This window comes from Salvelinus sp. IW2-2015, linkage group LG11 (genome assembly GCF_002910315.2).
Source record: "Salvelinus sp. IW2-2015 linkage group LG11, ASM291031v2, whole genome shotgun sequence".
NCBI lineage: Eukaryota > Metazoa > Chordata > Actinopteri > Salmoniformes > Salmonidae > Salvelinus > Salvelinus sp. IW2-2015.
In genome coordinates, this window is record NC_036851.1 from 40,629,420 (window position 1) to 40,650,785 (window position 21,366).

The 21,366-nt window shown below is 42.0% G+C and overlaps 1 protein-coding gene across 1 annotated transcript in view; it reads right to left on the bottom strand.

Moving 5' to 3' along the window:
• The window catches only part of LOC111970725 (voltage-dependent L-type calcium channel subunit alpha-1D-like), a 16,295-nt gene extending 5,283 nt beyond the window's left edge, over positions 1–11,012 (bottom strand). The window contains exons 1-3 of the mRNA XM_070445835.1: positions 10,792–11,012; positions 6,479–6,902; positions 5,383–5,488 (exon numbers count right to left, since the gene is read on the bottom strand). Of these exons, the coding sequence (XP_070301936.1) occupies positions 5,383–5,488; positions 6,479–6,753 (381 nt within the window). The 5' untranslated portion in view covers positions 6,754–6,902; positions 10,792–11,012. The remainder of the gene's footprint in view (positions 1–5,382; positions 5,489–6,478; positions 6,903–10,791) is intronic.
• Between the last annotated feature and the right edge of the window lie 10,354 nt (positions 11,013–21,366).

Consider the following 21,366-nt stretch of genomic DNA (forward strand, 5'->3'; position numbering starts at 1 on the left):
ACACAACCCAACACCATCCACAGTTGCGTGCACAGTGAAACCTATACGTCTGTGGAGTGACTTCATAGCCACTCTACAGAATATAGACTGTACTGTACTGAAGCCTACATTTATATTACATAGAGTCGACTTTTAGTATGACACTATAGTTTGTTCCCTTTATGAGGTTGAATCAAGATGGCGCCGGAAACAAGGCTGACGTTTTACATATTCCTAACCAATTGTGTTTTTTGTTCATTTCTTTGCGTTGTTTGTAACTTATTTTTTAACGTATTTGTACATTATGTTGATTAATACCGCTACCGTCTCTTATGACCGAAAATAACTTCTAGACATCAGGACTGAGATTACTCACCACGGACTGGCAGAATCCTTTTTTTCCTTTAACGAGTGACGAGCCCGATGCGAATGATATACTGCTTTCCCGGGAACAGGCCCAGATCCCCGTCATTTGCGTGAAGAGAAGGTGGAGAAAATGGGGCCAGAGGGCGGGTTGCCTTCTGAGAATTCGTAGGTGATTGAATAAACCCCCACCTCCTTCCATTCTGCTAGCAAACGTGCAATCTTGAGAAAATAAAATCGATGACCTACGTGGAAGATTAAACTACCAACGGGAAATTCAAAACTGTAATATCTTATGCTTCACGGAGTCGTGGCTGAACGACGACATTATCAACATACAGCTGGCTGGATATACTCTGTATTGGCAGAATAGAACAGCGGCGTCTGGTAAGACAAGGGGCTGTGGACTATGTATTTTTGTAAATACCAGCTGGTGCACGATATCTAAGGAAGTCTCGAGATTTTGCTCGAGTATTTCATGATAAGCTGTAGACCACACATGATAAACTGAAGACCACACTATCTACCTAGAGAGTTTTCATCTGTATTTTATCGTAGCTGTTTACATACCACCACAGACTGATGCTGGCACTAAGACCACAATGAATGAGCTGTATTCCGCCATAAGCAAACAGGAAAACACTCACCCAGATGCGGCGCTCCAAGTAGCTGGGGACGCATACAAAGCTCTCCCTCGCCCTCCATTTGGCAAATCTGACCATAATTCTATCCTCCTGATTCCTGCTTACAAGCAAAAACTAAAGCAGGAAGCACCAGTGACTCGGTCAATAAGAAAGTGGTGAGATGAAGCAGATGCTAAGCTACAGGACTGTTTTGCTGGCACAGACGGGAATATGTTCCGTGATTTCTCTGATGGCATTGAGGAGTACACCACATCAGTCACTGGCTTCATCAATAAGTCCATTGATGAAGTCGTCCCCACAGTGACCGTACCTACACACCTCAACCAAAAGCCATGGATTACAGGCATTCGCACTGAGCTAAAGGCTAGAGCAGGGCTTGCAAACCATTACAGACTACAAAGGGAAGCACAGCCGAGAGCTKCCCAGTGACACGAGCCAACCAGACGAGCTAAACTACTTCCATGCTCGCTTCGAGGCAAATAACACTGAAACATGCATGAGAGCACCATCTGTTCCGGAAGACTCTGTGATCACGCTCTCCACAGCCGATGTGAGTAAGACCTTTAAACATGTCAACATTCACAAGGCCGCAGGGCCAGATGGATTACCAGGACGTGTACCGCGAGCATGCGCTGATCAACTGGCAAGTGTCTACACTGACATTTTCAACCTCTCCCTGTCCGATTCTGTAATACCAACAAGTTAGAAGCAGACCACCATAGTCCCTGTGCCCAAGAACACTAAGGTAACCTGCCTAAATGACTACTGACCCGTAGCACTCACGTCTGTAGCAATGAAGTGCTTTGAAAGGCTGGTCATGGCTCACATCAACACCATTATCCCAGAAACCCTAGACCCAATCCAGTTTGCATACCGCCCCAACAGATCCACAGATGACGCAATCTCTATTGCACTCCACACTGCCCTTTCCCACCTGGACAAAAGGAAGAATGCTATTCATTGACTACAGCTCAGCGTTCAACACCATAGTGCCCTCAAAGCTCATCAATAAGCTAAGGACCCTGGGACTAAACACCTCCCTCTGCAACTGGATCCTGGACATCCTGACGGACCACCCCCAGGTGGTAAGGGTAGGTAACAACACATCCGCCACACTAATCCTCAACACAGGGGCCCCTCAGGGGTGCGTGCTCAGTCCCCTCCTGTACTCAGTCCCCTCCTGTACTCCCTGTTCACTCATGACTTCACGGCCAGGCACGACTCCAACACCATCATTAAGTTTGCCGATGACACAACAGTGGTAGGCCTGATCATCTACTACGACGAGACAGCCTATGGGGAGGAGGTCAGAGACCTGGCCGTGTAGTGCCAGGACAACAACCTCTCCCTCAAGGTGATCAAGCCAAAGGAGATGATTGTGGACTACAGAAAAAAGAGGACCGAGCACGCCCCCATTCTCATCGACTGGGCTGCAGTGGAGCAGGTTGAGAGCTTCAAGTTCCTTGGTGTCCACATCATCAAAAAACTAACATGGTCCAAGCACACCAAGACAGTCGTGAAGAGGGCACGACAAAACCTATTCCCCCTCAGGAGACTGAAAAGATTTGGCATGGGTCCTCAGATCCTCAAAAGGTTCTACAGCTGCACCATCAAGAGCATCCTGACTGGTTGCATCACTGCCTGGTATGGAAAATTTCTCGGCTTCCGACCGCAAGGCACTACGAGGGTAGTGCGTACGGCCCAGTACATCACTGGGCCAAGCTTCCTGCCATCCAGGACCTCTACACCAGAGGAAGGCCCTAAAATTGTCAATGAGTCCAGCCATCCTAGTCATAGACTGTTCTCTCTGCTACAAGCGTACTGGAGCGCCAAGTCTAGGTCCAAGAGGCTTCTAAACAGCTTCTACCTCCAAGCCATAAGACTCCTGAACATCTCATCAAATGGCTACCAGACTATTTGCATTGCCCCCCCCCCTTTTACACCGGTGTACTCTCTGTGTTATCATCTATACATAGTCACTTTAATAACTCTACCTACATGTACATAATACTTCAACTAACCGGTTCCCCCGTACATTGACTCTGTACCGGTACCCCCCTGTATATAGTCTCGCTATTGTTATTTTACTGCTGCTCTTTAATTACTTTTTACTTGTATTTCTTACTCTTACTCATATATTTTTTTAACTGCATTGTTGGTTAGGGGCTCGTAAGTAAGCATTTCACTGTAAGCCTGTTGTATTTCGCGCATGTGACTAATAAAATTAGATTTGATTTAATCATCATTCTACCATACGAACATAAGATAAAGTGTAATGTAGCCTACATACCTACACTGAGTGTACAAAACATTAAGAACACCTTCCTAATATTTAGTTGCAGTTCTTGACACAAACCGGTGCGCCTGGCACCTACTACCATACCCCATTCAAAGGTACTTTGATCTTTTGTCTTGCCCATTCACCCTCTGAATGTCACACATATACAATCCATGTATTAATTGTCTCAAGGCTTAAAAATCCTTCTTTAACCTGTCTCCTCCCCTTCATTTACTGATTGAAGTCAATTTAACAGGTGACATCAATAAGGGATCATAGTTTTCACCTGGATTCTTCATGGGAAGAGCAGTGTTCCTAATGTTTTGTACACTCAGTGTATATGCTACGTACATTCTATAGTCGACTTGAACCATAGTTAACTCCAGGGCCATACATACTTTATATATGGCCCTGGTTTACTCCCCAGAACTATCAGATCAGATCCCCTGTTACATTTCATCTGTCTTTTATTCATTTTTGTATGGGTGGCCCCTGCGGGAAATTAACTATCAACCCCGGCATTGCAAGCGCCATGCTTTACCAACTGAGACATACAAGACAACATTTTTGCCTTATACTCATACTGATATGATTATCGCAATCCCCTCACTAAGAAGATGCACTTTCGTCCTCCTAACAACATGTAGTTTAACACCAACCAAGATTACACAATAGTGTAGCACAGACTGTATTGTCCCTGATGACCTACTTTCCTCCGCCTATGCACCACTGTGCAAACAAATACCCTGGGGTCACCCTCCTGGAGGTCACATTGGCAAGCATTACACCACACTTCTCCTCTCAAGTAGTACATCTTGGTATCTTACAGTAGTACGTCTTCGTACAATCACAGCATAACTGCAGTATAAACCCCACACATCTTTTAAAGCAGTAGGTGTGTTGAGTTTTACAAAACTGGACAGCTTCAACTAGCCTTCTATCACTCTTACACCATCCGAGCTCTCACTCTCTCTCTCTCTCTCTTTTTGTCTGTCTGTCTGTCTGTCTGTCTGTCTGTCTGTCTGTCTGTCTGTCTGTCTGTCTGTCTGTCTGTCTGTCTGTCTGTCTGTCTGTCTGTCTGTCTGTCTCTCTCTGTCTGTTTCTCTCTCCACCCCTCTCTCAGACATAACATTACGAGAACATCCAGCAGTCCGCTCTCTCTGCAGTCAGACATACGATCTCTTCATGAATCATTAAACACTCCAGCTAAATTCTGCTCATGTACGAACCCAAATGTCTGTTGTCTCGCCAGTGGACTTTGCACACACTCTCATACTCACTCTCAGCTGTAGAAGCACTGCTTTGAACACTACATCACCCATAATTCATCAGCCTACACAGACACACTGTCAGACTAACATGCACGGGGAGCATAGAGAGCGGTGTTGCAGAGATGGGGATTTCTAAAAATAAAAGCTGAATGAAATTCCAGGCAACTGCAAGAACAATGTGACATGACAAAGTACGAATGAAAAGAGCATGGAAATGATTCTCTATGTAGCCAAAGATTGGACTCATAGTCTCTGTGGTTAAACACTAACAATCTTCAAAGAGGATATACACACACATCAACACATCCCTAGCACACATCCAAAGCAAGATATTTACATGTATTATACATAAATAATGTATGACCATTGAACAGCAAAAAAACGCCCATATATTCCCTTTAAATATGTCCTGACAACCCCTAGTCCTACAACCAGACACAGCCATTACATCTGAGCAGGGTACAGCATAACAACCTGAAAACAAACTGAGGGTATCTTCTATCCTACAGCACCTCCATAGAGACTTCAATGACACCATAAGTCATCTGCACCATGAATGATGTTACTGTCAGAGTACACAGCAGCAAACCCAAGCAGGGATTCACAGTAGCAGCTGAAAACAGCAAAGCACAAAATTCTCTAGGCTCTGGGGTGAAGTGTCCCCTAGGAACAGATCTAGGATCAGCTTCCCCTCCCCCAATCCTAACCTTAACCATTAGTGGTCAGCATCAAGGGGCAACTTCCCCCTACAGAGCACAATAGAGGTTAAAGGTATTGCAATGGGATTCGAAGGTCATGGGGTTAATTAGGGGAGTCAGGAGTAATGTTGACATATGAATGTACTCACCAGGTCATGGTTGGTGGAGTTGGAGTCATCCTGAGGGAAGGGGATATACACAGCTAAGGCCATACAGTTGGCAAATATAGCAATTAATATAAAGATGTCAAATGGCCTGGAAGAGAAGGTTAAGGGAAAAACATAAAAGCAGTGGATCACATAAATATATTCACAGTGCCAACATGTGACTATTTCCTGTTCAAATTATAGTCATCAAACACAGATAGTTCTAGTCAAAGACATGGAAATTACAGGAGCAAAAAAAGTCAGAACAACATTCAAAATGCAACTTTGCAATTCAGCACCCATCTAAATAACATGAGATAATGTGCCTTGTTATCACAGTGTTCTGATGACTGTGTCTTCTGGAGCAGCAGAGTCCCAGCAGAGGCTGACACACACACAGCTGTGTCTTGTCACTGAGTCACCCTCTGTTATTACAAGCCCCACCAGTATTTTCGGATTTAGGACGTGGTGACTTTCACTGTGCCTTGGGAGGCAGCAAAAAATGACTTTGTTTAAAAAAAAAAATCACCTCCAGTTGACTATTCTCTAGCATGAACCGCTGAAAAAACACAAAGTGTAGAATGATTCACACCTCAGTGGCTATAGCAGTCAAATAATGTGTTTTTGCATTCCCTGTTGCAGTATGCTACCTACGCTCGAACAAACTGATTCAAAGTAAACGTTGACTTGCTGTTTCACTTTCATATTCTGTGTTGGGTAGTGAGTCACAGGCTGCAGTGAGATTAACATGAAGCAGTGTCTCTCGTCTAGTTGTACTGGAGTCTGAGGAGTAATGGAGACGGGATACAGTCTCTCCACATGGCTAAGTTAAAGCTAGGCAGCTACAGTTAGGCATGGGCTAGGTGCAACTCAGAGTTAGCCAACTGTACTGTTCAGAAGTAAATCAGGAATTGGTGCATGGGTGGAAGTTCTCGTGACGGCCCTGAATCGACCCTAACTGAGCTCATGATGGTTCTTCATGATGTACTCACATACACATCACCCACAACGCTACACACACTAAAGAACACGGCATAGATTACTGACATCCAGACATACCCACACACACACACACACTGTGGTCCGTTGTAAAGGATACTTCCACTCCACCAGGCTGATGCAGGCTCTTCGTATAGGGTTGTTAAGTTTGAGGCAGAACAGGGCCCTGGCAGGCCTGGTGTTGGCGTTGCTGCCCTGCTTCTTGCTTTTGGCGTACTGCGCCCGCTTCTTTTGTGCCAACGCGCCCACCGGGACGGTCGGCACCGGGACCGGGGCAGCCGTGGGGGCAGCTACCGGAGCTGCGACCGGTGGGGCGACTGGGGTTGTAGCCGGGGCTGAAGCCAGGGCCACAGGGGCGGGCCCGTTGGCGCTCATGGTGTGGGCGTGGCTCTGTGGGGCGTGTCCAGCAGCATGGATCTGCCAGTAGAGAGGGCGGGGCTAGAGGAGGGGCACAGGGCGGTCTGACCAATGGGCTGGCACGTCACCAGAGGGAGGGACTCTGGTGCTGCTTGCATAATTTGCCTCTGTGAAAGAGAGTACAGGGAAGAGAGTGGTTACCAATCCATACTTTTACATAAAATTGATCAATGATCATCACTAGCTAACATCATTAGTAGCAGGTTACTGTGGTGACTTTGTGAATAATGTTAAAAGGTAAACAACAAGCACTAACAGTGGAGTTTCTGATTCAGCATCACAGACAGAAACGATTGAATCCCCACAATCTGACATTCGGAACCACAAGACAGTGGACAGCAGCCATCTCAGGTGAAGATTTCAAACGTTTAACTTCAGTATTGTTAATAATCGGTAATAAATTGGCAAAAGATGAAAATAGACTTCTCCAGTGTTCCCTTGCTATTCAACAGCTACCCCATCCAGAACCACTCCTTCATAACAACCAACAAGCCTCATGCCACTGATCTCAGGGAAGCCATTGATAAACTCAACCTAAATCTTATTTAAATTATTGCTACTGTGTTAGATGCGATATAGGTTAGGCACTAATGATGCATTACATAGCAGTAGGATTTTGTTAGTCTTCCTCATATAATTTATCTTCATCCAATCGCTTGGCAGCTTTAGTCAGTGTCCTCTGTTGGAGGACATGCATGTGTCAGTGTCAGTTATGAAATGTTGTCACCTTCACCACCATGCAGGGGGTAATGAGATGAGCTCACTCCTTCAGCCCAGCTACACAGTCGCACAGAGCTATCTTAGAGGTTGTGAGTGTAATAACACTGTAAAAATACATGAATAGTACTATTAACACTGTAATAACACAGTAATAATTCAATAATTCTGTCTGACAAGACCAATAATCAAATCTACCTTATTAAAGGGTAGCAAGCATGAGTAGTTTTTACTCACCAAAGTAACAACACAGTGTGGTCAAAGACTTAGTAACTTAGTTGTAGTCACGATCTGGTTACTTATAACTACAAACATAGTTATGTTTTTTGGTTATTACATATTTATGAACTTATTTCCGGATATCTTCTAAACTACCCACAATGCACTATTTCTCAATGTAATATTGAAAATATACTCTGTGCTACCGAGTTCATATGCTAGCTCGTTAGCTAGTTCAAGCTGGCTAACGTTAGCATCCTCATGCTCGTCACGGACTTTGTGGCTGTGTTATCTAGTTGGAACCCGTTAGCACGGCAGGCTCTGGTGCCTTCTTGATGTGAAATTAAAACTAAAGAGAAAATCATAACTGCTTGCTCTAATTGTGTAGTACCTCATCTGTTCTCCATTTTGTTTTGCAAAATTTTTAGCATGTTCTCTATGAAGTAGGCTACGGGAGTTTTGCAACTTTTTCCACCTTGGTTTAATGCTAGCGCGCTAGCTGACTGACATCTGGAATCTATCTATTTGGGATTTTTATCGCTATATAGCTTTTGGATTTCCCTCACCGCCTCCCCTTCACTTTGGTAGCTAACTCAGCCTGCACCCTTTTCAAAGTTTTACCATCGGCTGGGCCCCAGCCATCAATCTGTAAGTCTCTGCTCTCTCTGCTTTTGATCTGTGGTTATGTTTTAGTTGTGTTGTGTTAGTTGTGTTCTAGCTGGTCTCCAGTTGTTGGGCTCTGGCTTGCCGACCATAACCGTGGCGGTTGGCTAGGAGGACTAGGCTAATACTTAGTTGGCTAAACAGCTAACATTGGCTGGCTGGCTAGCTTGCTGGCTAAGATAACGGCATATGGCTAACATTCTTTAAAACATTATTTAATAGATGGTTGACGTTATTTGGCGTTGATAGCAACTGGTTGACTCATGTCATGCTAACATAACAGTATCATGGCTGGTAGGGCTAACGTTAGCAGGCTAGTTGGCAATAAACCTTGCAAGTTAATTTGTAACAATAAATTCATAAAGTATTTGCTTGTAAGTTGGCTGAAAATGTAACTGAAACCAGTAGTCATGAGTGCAAACGATTTGGTTGAATTTGAAGTTATACATTTGAAGTTATTTCTGTTGGAATTTACATTATAGGGAATAGGCTGGCTTGCCGGGTCCTCCATATTACGTCACACCCCGTTAAAACATTTTCCGACATGACTTCAGCGTTTTATGTATTAACTCGAAAAATAGAAAAAGCGGGGTGTAACTTTGCATTGAGACTTTTGATGTGTATACTAATGCAAATCCACGTTACATGTGGCTACGTTTATTCTACCTACCCTTTCATAATCTTATTACACATGGTAAGAGTTGTTAATCATTCAATTCACAGTGTCAGCAAAATGACAGGGCATAGCTAATGCTGGATATCTGTTGAGTCTCATGATTGGAAAATAAGGAGAGAACCATCTCCCTCTCAAAATAGGTAAAGTGCATCAATTACATTTTTGGACACAATAAAGAGTTGAGTGAAAAAKAGTGGTTTAAAACCGAAACGCACAGGCAWAGCTAATACAACTATAATGCATCTATAAAAATTGACACAATGTTGCATTATGAGGATACAAAATTAAAGCATTAGTCTATCAAAGAATGTAAGCAAGGCACAAGACTAGGATATGTGTCTGGATGATGGACTCGRCCATGTCATCACAACAAAGAGGGGACACAGCCATATTTGTAAACAATCCGAAATTATTTTAAACTGAAAAATGCGGCCATACATATTAAAATATCACCACAGATGACATGCTGCCCGAGCCAAAAACACAGGGATAAGCTGCGTGAATTCAAAGCTGTCACTCTAATGCATCACTTGGTCAAATCAGTTGTGTAAGTCCTTGCACTGCGAGTGCTAGGCCCCGCAGAGAAAACAAGAAGAAGCTGAAAAAGGTCATTTTGCCTGAATATTCCCGAGAGCTTATAAAATCTCTCAAATTCCGTGTAGAGCGTTACAATCATCTTTGTCATTGAAAATAAACACATTAATGCAGAAAGCACCAAACGTTAGCCTACACTATTAGAAAAAAGGGTTCCAAAAGGGTTCTGCAGCTATCCCCATAGGATAACCCTTTATGGTTCCAGGTAGAACTCTTTTGGGTTCCATGTAGAACCCTCTGTGGAAATGGTTCTACATAGACCACAAAAGGGTTCTACCTGAAACCAAAAGGGGTTATGCATAGGTTTCTCCTATGGGGACAGCTGATTAACCCTTTTTGGTTCTAAATAGCACATTTTTTTCTATGAGTGTAGTATTGTAATTCATCCTTACTGTTTTCATTTGCTGTCCATATGGAACTGTATCCTATGCAGAAGAATAGGCTACATCAATATTAATTTGATAAATGTCCAAGTAACATTGATATAAATCGATTCGTGACACTTGAACAATACCCTTCACCAAACGTGTCCGTATTTCTCCTTGAACACACTGAGGTAGGCGTAGGCCTATTTCGTAAAATCCCAAAATAAAACGGTGTAAAATGACAGCCCGGCTCTAGGCGCTCAGTGTAGAAATGGAGCAATGCATGGCCGTCAGATAGTCCTCGCGATGCTCAGAAGAAACAGCTGGCGTTATTGTTAAGTTACAATGGGTTACCAAGCTCACTGACCGTCGCTCCGGTCTAGGAACACTGTCTGGGATATTTTGCCCGGCGTTTGATTCCGCGCAAAGAATTCTGTGAAAGGATACTAACGTAGTCACCGAACTTCGGTCCAAATGACAAGCATGTATCTTGTTCAGTAGGCTATTGATATTGTCATGATAAATGTGAAATAGTCTACGCAAAGCTATTCTGAGATATGCTCAACAAAATAGCAGGGAATATGAAGGGCAAACTTGGCAATACGGTTTTTAAAAAATGAAATCGACACTGTCAATTAGTTATATTGTTCTGGTATAGAAATAATGAAAACAAACGACATTACAAAAACCCTTTAAAAACCGGTGTAGCTAAGCTAACATGCTAATTTCAGACCCTATTCCATGCCACAACAAAAAACGTACCTTTTCTGAAGACGTATTATTCGGCAGATACCTCCGTGTTATCCACTCTGTACAAGGAAATTCCAGTGCTTYTGCGGCCGAAAAAATGCAAGTCCAGTCTCAAACGGCGAATTAAAATTCATTAGCTTCAGGGCAGGAGGGACACATGCATTAATTAAGCCCTTCCATGTTAACGGTGGAAAGCAGGAGACAGGAGAGTGTGCGCGCGAGAGAACAGAGCATCCTAGTCCGCTGCGCAGCGCTGCCTGCCAGTTTATCGTCACAGCGTCAGTGAACAGTGAAATGAGCACATCAGAGTCAGAGCCCTCTTCCTCCTGGCTCTGTGTCCCTCCTGTTCGTGCACAAGCTTCTCTTCATTTACATGCCACGGAAAAAGTAATCAACAAAAGAGACATCATGAGTATATATCCTAGGTCTAATTAGGTCTAGTCTAGCATACTTTTAATATATTTTAATTTAGAACCTCAAAACTATAATCAATCATCTCAATTTGGGAGGCAAATATTAAGACACCCAAATATTGCCAAACCACTGGCACAGTGACACTAGGAGYCCTCTGATTTCATTGCCTTGATTAACTTAAACTGAAGGTCCATGTTGATCAATCTTTGTATTATCAGTTAAACACCTCAAATTCATTTTATGAATGAAAAATTATAAATTCCAGTTGACATGGTCCAGGTGGCATGACAGATGACATATTGGAGAGAGGCTCAAGCAGCATAGTCCAGCCATACCGTGCATGGCCCGCAAATGTTATCCCCTATTCGCCTCAGACGGATAGCCTAGAATTTAAGTGACCTTTAGTGTATGTTATTCAAACTAAAACTCCCTCAGCAGCCAGTAGAGGAAGCAAAGTTGACAAGTGTTGAAAGTAAAAGTGGACTCAATGGGGACGTGCACAGCAGTGATGAAGCAACCCATGCCATGACCCCTTTTTGGTTTGGACTGGGAATTCACTCAACTCTCCTTGGAAATGTTGGGAAATGCCTATTGTCAGACACAGTAGACAGAACAACTGAGCTGTTGGAACGGAAGCCTATTCTACAACTCATCTTATTTACTAGGGAGGCGATACATGTGACACTAAAGACATTCACAGCCACCAAAATGTAAATCACTTCCACAAGAATTTGAATGAATGCCCACAGGCAGGCCAGAATGGTTGTGTGTGGTAATAACAGCTCCAGTGAGCATCGATTCTATGCACCACAAGGCTCCTTATCATGTAACACAGGGTCAAGCAGCAGTAGCCTAGCCTGTATTCAGATATACATCTATTATGGCACATTATACATGTAAACATCAAGGAAACAGACCTGCTTTCTCTCCATGCATATAAAAAGGACTAATTGGCCAGCTATCTCTATGCCTGCCCTACATCAGCATGACTGTTGAGATGATAAAGTAGTTTATCTTTCCATACACACTAAATGGAGTTCTTGGTAGCCTGTAAGGCATTACGGTAAGAGTTGACTTTAGTGCTATGCCTATAGCATAGCCTGCTGCCTACATGATATCAGTGTTGTTTAACGCCTTTACAGTATAAGGCTTATAACACCTTTATGAATACTATAAGTGTTACAGTGTTACATAAGCATCAAATTCAATAGCTGATTGATTACAAGCAAATCAGATAATCATGCTGTAATGATTATGACAAATGGTCCCTAACTAGCAAGGTGTCATCTTAACATTGATTGCCATTGMYTSCTATGCCCCCTAAAGAAGGGCTCACACCCGAAACGTTCGTGCAGCAATAAAAATATGCTCATTTAAGTTTATTCATAGGAGTCCTGTCCTTTTTCTGTTCTTTGGATTACATACACGAGGATACAGCACCCAATCTAAGTTTATGGAGGAGCACGTTATTTATCCTTTCCCCAGCTAGTAGGGTCAGGAGTGTTCCCTAGTCACGTGGTCAGGTAAAACTCAGCTCTATTTATTTACTAAATAATCATGATTCACACACTGTGACAACTCTTTCCAACATTCGTTTTCACATCCCCTTCCAAATTAGGCCATGGTCCAAATCCCCTCTATGGTTAATTGCATAGCGTTGCACTGTAGCCTACATGAACATATTCCTACTCCCACAGCTTGTGTATAGTATCGTGACGAGGCAGTAAGGCAATACCGTTCTGCTTGATCTGCTTTCACACTCATGGCTTCTCTCCCATTACAGCTGTTCTGTTCTAGTCCTATCAGGATCAGCCACCTTCTGTTCTGGAATATTCCTCTGTAGCCCTGGCCTCTTTCCACTTAATTCAGTTTCTAGAATATGCCCTTGTTGGTCGGAATTGACATTGGCTATGGAATACAGCTATACTGCCAATGCTACTGTAGGATGTTCCAACTATTGAACTGTTTCTGGAATATTCTGAAAATGCCTGTAGTGTAGGACAGCATAGCTGTAACATTTCTCTGAAGTGCAGAGTATTCCTTCATAATACACAATAATAAACAATATACTCTACCCTAATCTATGCACCACAATATTGATTAGGGAATTCTTGAGACACCTCCAAGATTACCAGTGATGTTCACAATTTCACACATTTCCCCATACAGTGGTATTCCAATAAGAGGCAGAATTGCCCAAAACTGTAGGGTTTGTGCCAGCTGCTTAAGCCCAATGAGCAGGTGACATGCTTAAAAAGGGGAGTGTCTTACTCTCAGGCAGTATAATTATAATTGTGAACATGCTAATGAGTCTAACTGAGATGAACAGGCACACATGCATGCATGCACACACACGCACACCTGTCTCTTATACACATCTAGATGTGTATAAGAGACAGCACCAGGATGCAGAAATAAGTCTATGTCTTGATGGATTTGAACAGTACTGTAATTCAGTGTAACAATTCTACTGTGTAAAGTAACACATCACCTGTGTAGATGTCAGCACATCTTTCACTTGGGTTGCACAATTGCTGAGTGATGCACATACACCTCAGGCAGGACCAAACCCCTCCATGCCCGTTACACAGGTGGTGTATTCAGTGATGTGAAACGTTCTGAGCATTTCAGATAGAAATATAATGAATAAGGCTGACACAATTCCCTATTCTATCTGGAAAACCATCATATCTGTTCTACACAATAGATTTCTATCGGGAACAATCTGTAATATCCACCTGAACGGGCCTAGGAGTTTCTCCAAACAGCAGGTTGTCATTTAGGCCTATTTATGTCAAGCCTCAAAACTCCAGTGCACCTGCCTGTCACACACACACAAAGCCCACTTTTATGAAATAGTAATGAGGATACAGGTGACCCATAAGAGACCCCTACACCACCCTGTTCTGGAATTTATACAAAAATAATGTTCTCTCTTTGTCAGACTAGACAGGAAAGAGCTGGCTCAAGCGCTCTAATATCTGTTGGGAAGGATATGGTCCAAAACGGTTTGAGCCTTTCTGACATCAGAGACGTATTCACTAGGAACCAAATGTAAGAAAGCTGTAAGTTCAAATCAAATCAAATCAAATCAGATTGTATTTTTCACATGCGCCGAACACAACAGGTGTAGATCTTACAGTGAAATGCTTACTTACAAGCCCTTAACCAACAATGCACTTTTAAGAAAAAAAGTGTTAAGAAAGTATTTACTAAAATAAACTGAAGTAAAAAAAGAATAAAACATTTTTAATTAAAAATAAAAAGAAGAAAAATAACTAATAATTAAGGAGCAACAATAAAATAACAATAGCGAGGCTATATACAGGGGGTACAGGTACAGAGTCAATGTGCGGGGGCACAGGTTAGTTGAAGTAATATGTACATGTAGGTAGAGGTAATATATACAGGTAAAGTGACTATGCTTGGATAATAAACAGAGAGTAGCATTACGCATGTTATGGAAATCTGAGGGAATAATGTTGCTCTATTGATCCCTTTAAAACTTCTTATGGCTTGGGGGTGCTATTTTCACACCTGGATGAAAAGTGTGCCCGAAGTAAACTGCCTGCTACTCAGGCCCAGAAGCTTGGATATGCATACAATTTATATATGTGGATAGAAAACACTCTAAAGTTTCCAAAACTGTTTGGATAAAGTCTGTGAGTATAACAGAACTGATTTGGCAGGCGAAACCCCGAGAACAATCCATCCAGGGAAAAACATTTTTGAGGTCAATCTGTTTTCCATTTGTTTTCTTTGGCAAGGCCGTTTTAATAGAAATATCCTTGCAGTTCATATAGCTTCCACTAGATGTCAACAGTCTTTAGAAATTGGTTGATGTTTTTCTTTAGAGAAATTAAGAAGTAGGTAGCCCTGTTATTTTCCTGTGTCACTGCAGGTGCACTCTAATGATTTGGTGCGCGCGACCTAGAACATGCTTTCTTTGTTTTCGTCCGGTATTGAACGCTGTTTATCCCGTCTTAAATTTGATCGATTATTTACATTAAAAAATACCTAAAGTTGTATTACGAAAGTTGTTTGAAATGTTTGGACAAAGATTACAGGTAATCTATGAGAGATTTTGTAGTCATGTAGGGTGAGTTGGAATCGGTGTTTTTCTGGATCAAACGCGCCAAATAAATGTTGGACATTTTGGATATATAACGACGGAATTAATCGAACAAAAGGACCATTTGTGATGTTTATGGGAAATATTGGAGTGCCAACAGAAGAAGCTCATGAAAGGTAAGGCATTAATTATATCTTTATTTCTTAGTTTTGTGTCGGAGCTGGCAGGTTGAATTATGATTGTCTGTCTTTGTTTGATGGGGTGCTGTCCTCAGATAATAGCACGGTTTGCTTTCGCCGTAAAGCATTTTTGAAATCTGACACTGCGGCTGGATTCACAACAAGTGTAGCTTTAATTTGGTGTATTGCATGTGTGGTTTCATGATTTTTTTTTATAGTAATTTAATTTGAATTCGGCGCTCTGCCATTTCACCGGACGTTGTCAAATCGATCCCGCTAAAGGGATTTGATCCATAAGAAGTTGTTTAAAATCTGTAATTATATTACAATGAAGACCCTCAACAAGCACCAATTTTCCTGGAAACAAAACACCAAGACAAAAGAAACATCCACAACGTGTCTTATAACAATAGTTGTACACAATACAATGTATATTAACACAATAGATTAAAGTAGAATCCAATGATCTCTTTGGTTGTAATCTATAATCTAAACAGATGTAACCAATTCATTTTTCCTTACTGGAACTGTGGTCAGTCAGGTCCATACACTATCAACATATAACAACAGTCTATCAGAGCTAGAAAGCTATTAGAAACCTTATCTAACTGTAAACAACTCAATACAGAAGAAAAGCTTCAGCTTTACCTGTAGGTCAGAGGGGAGTGAGGAAGACAATGGAGCCTCTCCTCTTACTCTTCCTCCCGGCGGCGAGTGGTAGGGGTGGGTGAGTGCACCGAGATGAGAGGTACTATCCAGGCTCCCGGTAAGGTTCCTGGTAGTAATGGCAGAGGGAGGATAACAGGCCTCAGGGGAAGGGAATAGGTTTACTACCCCTATCACCTTACCCTTTTCGGTTCAGGATAATGGTTTCTCCCAGAATGCACCTGAATTATTCATCTGGGGAGAAGGAGGGAGGGGTACACGGCCTGTCCATCAAGCGTTTGTGTCAGTCAATCATTACCTCTTAGCTGAGTAAGTGTTCCGTGATGACAGAGGTTGATGTCACTATGGAAAGAGAAAGGAAAGGCTACCAGTGTTTCCCAAACTCGTTCCTCGAGACCTCAATGAGGTGCACGTTGTTTTTTGCCCTAGCACTACACAGCTCATTAAAATAATAAAGCTTGATGATACGTTGATTATTTGATTTGGCTGTGTAGTGGTAGGGCAAAAACCAAAACGTACACCCCACTGGAGTCCCGAGGAACGAGTTTGGGAAACACTGGATTATCCCCGAAACCACAAGCAGTGAGAGAGAGCAAGAAAGGAAACATCATGGCAGAGAGTTGTTCCTGACCATATAATCTAACCAAGAAAACCTGTGGGTCCAAGTTGAAGCCTTGAATTTGTCCTGCTCAGGTCATGTATTATCTGATATGGTGTAGGTCTACATATGCAATATGATCTTATGTGATACAGATATTTTAGTTGAAAATACTAGCGTATCTGGTAACATCCCCAATCCTGAGACCTGAAGCTTAACTGGGACTGATGCTCCGGAACTAAGTTATCGTTGTGGTCTAGTAATATGTTTGGCTGGCTTTAGTTTGCAGAGTGCTGGTAGGAGCATGAGAATGGATCCTGGGTTCTCAATGCTACACAAATATATGATACACACAGCAATGATTTGATACACAGGAATATTGGGCCATCGGTAAGCCCCTGAAATCTTTCCTCCGCTCCCTCTCTTTACGTTCCACCGCTCCCTCTCTCTATTTTTTATTCTCTCCCCTCACCTCCTCTAGTTGGTGACCTGCTTTCTCTCTTTACCTGCCAACATGATGTTTCCTGGAGAGATCACTCCAAGGAAGAGTGGATCGTGGAAATGGCAGTTGTACTTTAGTTTGTTCCTCAACCTGAAATGACTAGAACTCCCTGGTGTGTGTAATTGTGTGCGTGTGCGAAATACCCAGACACTATCTACAATGCCCCGCTCCCAACACCCAAACTCTCTCCTCCAATCCCCATGAGATGGGTGCAGTTTATGTTTACTCCAGGAATTGAAGTAAACACACAGACAGAGGGTGCAGCCGAGCCCCAGGGGTTAGGGCTGCCATTTGGCTGGGGCTGGGTGCATCTCGACCATCACCCTCCCTCCCCTCCTCTACCTCCTCAAATTCCCACTCTTTTCTCTTCAAACTGCTGGATGCCTCACTATTCAATCACAAGTACTGCAACTGGGCCTCTGGGATAGATTAAAATCAAATTCCCAAAGAAAATTTGCTAATTCAAATTAAGTTTAGTTTTGGTCCACACCCAAAACATTGCTTTGATTAGTGCATGTTTGTAGTCGGATGCAGTCATTGAATTACTCAAATGTAGTTCAGTTGGTTTTGGCGCCAAACATCTGTTTGTTGCTTCGCTAGTTTCACTCTATTAATCATGTGTTTCATATATTAATGTTACCACTACAAAGCAGGGCTTGGAACTGTTTCAAGGAACAGAACCGAAAACCGGAAAATAGGAACCGGGAACGAAAGTGATCTATATTTTTTTACAGAACAGAACCGTTATTTTAAAAGCATGGGAACCGGTTAATAACGTTCTTTTACGTTCCGGGAATGTTTTTCCAGTTCCACAAAAAAATCAACAAAGCCCTCACTCTGTCACTCAGAAACGTATTCCAGTTTCTGCCTGCAAGCTGAAAATCTTTGCCGGTGTGTATGCATGTGTAGGCTACCTGCCCCTCCCCTCCTAAGCATAGGTTACTGTAGCCTACGGACGTTACAAGCGTGATTCAGAAATTAGGGAGAGAGATTTTTAATTACAGAAGAATGGATTAACTTTTTCAATGCTAGTTAAGGATACTATAGTTATCACGTTTCACATTGAATTTATCAACTACAAAAAGGCAAGAAGTGTTTTATTTTAATTCTGGTGCTGCTCATTACACACACGCTTGTTAGCTAGTTAGCTAGCTCTGGTCCAACGTTAAGCCAACTCKCGGAAGTTCAAAGACATTCAAAGTTCCTTCATAGAAGCCGCTCCTCCGTAGGTATAATTTGTGGGCCTAGTTCAGATAATGCATGTCATAATGAGATACCCAGCACTTCAAGCCAAACCTCCTCCTCCACCCTCTCTGGCTCTCTCCCCACCCCAAAATTTCACTCGCATCACATGCCCTACACTTGTCTGTCCAATGCATGTAAACAAAGATAGCTTGCCCACTCCATAGCAAGCTGCTCTATCTGCCCTTACTGGTGAAGTAGTTTAATGTCAAGCTACATTAAAATATTTTTTCAGGTTCGAACCAGTTCAGAACTTTATTTTGCTGGTCTGAACAGTGGAACTGAATAAAAAAAATAATGGTTCTGGRAAATAATTTTGGTTCCAACTTCTGCTACAAAGTACACATGTGTTGGTAATCAAATCACTATTTCTATTTTAAGTAATGGTTAGAACTTACTGTTGGCATTCATTCCTCGTAGGCTAATTGAGAAGTTGAAATGATTGCTACTTCTACCGGTGCTCAGACGTTGCATGCATCAACCAATGGTGGCGTACTGCATCATCGACTGTGCAGTCGGGCACCAGATTGCTATATCATATTATGTGGTTTGCTGTTCAAAGCCTGGAAATACCTATCCAGGCTTTGAACAGGGTCATGGCTAGAAGGGATCTAGCTTTTGTGAAATTAAGGTCAGATTTGACTTTTCTTAGCAGCTTAGGAGAATTTACGCAGCAGGTTAGGAGAATTAACATAGCAGGTTAAGGGAATTAGGTTAAGGTTAGGAAAAGGGTTAGGGTTAGCTAAAATGCTAAACTAATTTAACTTTTGATGTTAATTTGACAAAAGCTGGATGCCTTCTAGCTATGACCTCTGAGCAGAGGAACAGACTCTTCTGTGTGTTTAGGCAACGCAATGCTGCTAAATCCCAAGCGGGTGAGTAGGCCTGATGTTTACAGGGGTGGAAAAAGTACCAAATCGTCATACTTGAGTAAAAGTAAAGATACCATAACAGAAAATGACTCAAGTAAAAGTTTAAAGTCACCAAGTAAAATTCTACTTGAGTAAAAGTCTAAAAGTATTTCATTTTAAATATTTTTAAATATCAAATCATTTAAAATTCCTTATATTAAGCAAACCAGACAGCACCATTTTCTTGTTTTTTTTAAATGTATGGATAGCCAGGGGCACACTCCAACACTCAGACATAATTAACAAACAAAGCATGTGTGCTATGAGTCTGCCAGATCAGAGGGAGTAGGGTTGACCAGGGACGTTCTCTTTATTGGTGTGTGAATTGGATCATTCAAAATGTAAAGAGTACTTTTGGATGTCAGGGAAAATGTATGGAGTAGAAAGTACATTATATTATTTAGGAATKAAGTAAAAGTCAAAGTCAAAATGATAAATAGTAAAGTAAAGTACAGATACCCTAAAAAACGACTTAAGTAGTACTTAACACTATTATTGGAGTGCGTTTTTATGGTAATTGGCTGTGTTACCTGAATGTGTTTATGTGTAGGCTAGTACTGCAACAAGCTCTCACAGTCTCAAGTCAGAATTAGAGGTTCAGCCATGTTTTTCAAACTTCAAATTTCGAAGTTGTTCCAAACGTCAAATTTTAAACCGTTTCAGGTTAAGTTTAGGCATTAACTCCAAATGGTTAAGGTAAGGGTTAAGGTTTGGGATAAAACCAAAATATCTATAACAACTATTGCTGGATTCAAACATGCAACCTTCTGAGCCAGACGCTTACACTCATCTGCCATCCCCTTCCACAATGTCCTAGCAAAGCCAAAGCCTACTTGAAGGTAACAGCACTCACTGCTGTCCCGAGTGTCCGGGTCCCACATTATCTCCTGACGTCCTCAGACATCGAATACTGACTTGTATCTCAGATGGCCTGTCTGAGTACATCCATTTATTTTCAGCCATTGATATTTGATTAGTGCAAATGGTTTATTCCAAGTAGAGGCCTTGTATAATCTCTGTCATTCCTGTTGTGGCCAGAAAGGTTGTAATCATTAGTCCAAACAGTTGCGAGAGTTTCTTTTGGACAAATTCAGGTAGGTCCCTGCCCGTTTCGTTCGGTTTGCTTCCATTTGGTTCTGCTTGGTTCCTAGTTAATACACCCCAGGGTTTAAGTTTTGGTTTAGACTTAAAGGGATAGTTCAACCAAATTACAAACTGACGTATTGGTTTACTTCCCTGTAAGCATTCTATGGACAAGGTAAGACATCAATCAATGCTTTGGTTTTGTTTACCATGTCATTGTCTCTAAATGCTAACTTTTTAGCATTTATGGAACAAATCCAATGCAAGTCAATATCCCATATATTTGCATTTTTTGCATTTTATGACCTTATCATCTTAAAGTAACTTCATTCAGCTACACAATCAATTTTACACACTTTAAGATTGGTTTAGCGAGACTGTTCACAGGCCCTAGGTGTGTACCAAGACAAGTGAACTAAAGAAGAACTGGACAATTATATAAAATATATAACCCAGTCACAATGACATGCAGCAAGACTGAAAGAAGGCAACTCGGCACCAGACAGCCAGACAGACAGGAGGAGAGTCCTCCTCACCATAGAAATAGAATCCATAGAATAGCCTCCCCATTCAGGCCAATGTATTATATTTCTATGGTTCTAATTTAGGTCTTCAGCTCCCAGAGATCCCATGACAAGGTTACGTTTGGCCAACCTCTAATGGGATCATACTGTGGCGGTTGTATTACTGTAGCAGCAAAAACAGCACAAAGAATCTGTGTTTATTTTATTTACATAAGTGATCCACAGTAAACAGCTGTTAATTTTTGCTGGCTCTCTGCCAGTGCACTTTGCTCTTCTGTGAAAACCTCTCTCTCACCAAACACTCTGTCTCCCTCCCTCTATCTCTCTCTCTCGCGCTCTCTCTCCTTCTTTCTCGCATAAATATTTTTTTTAAATCGAATTGCAGTAAATCTCTGG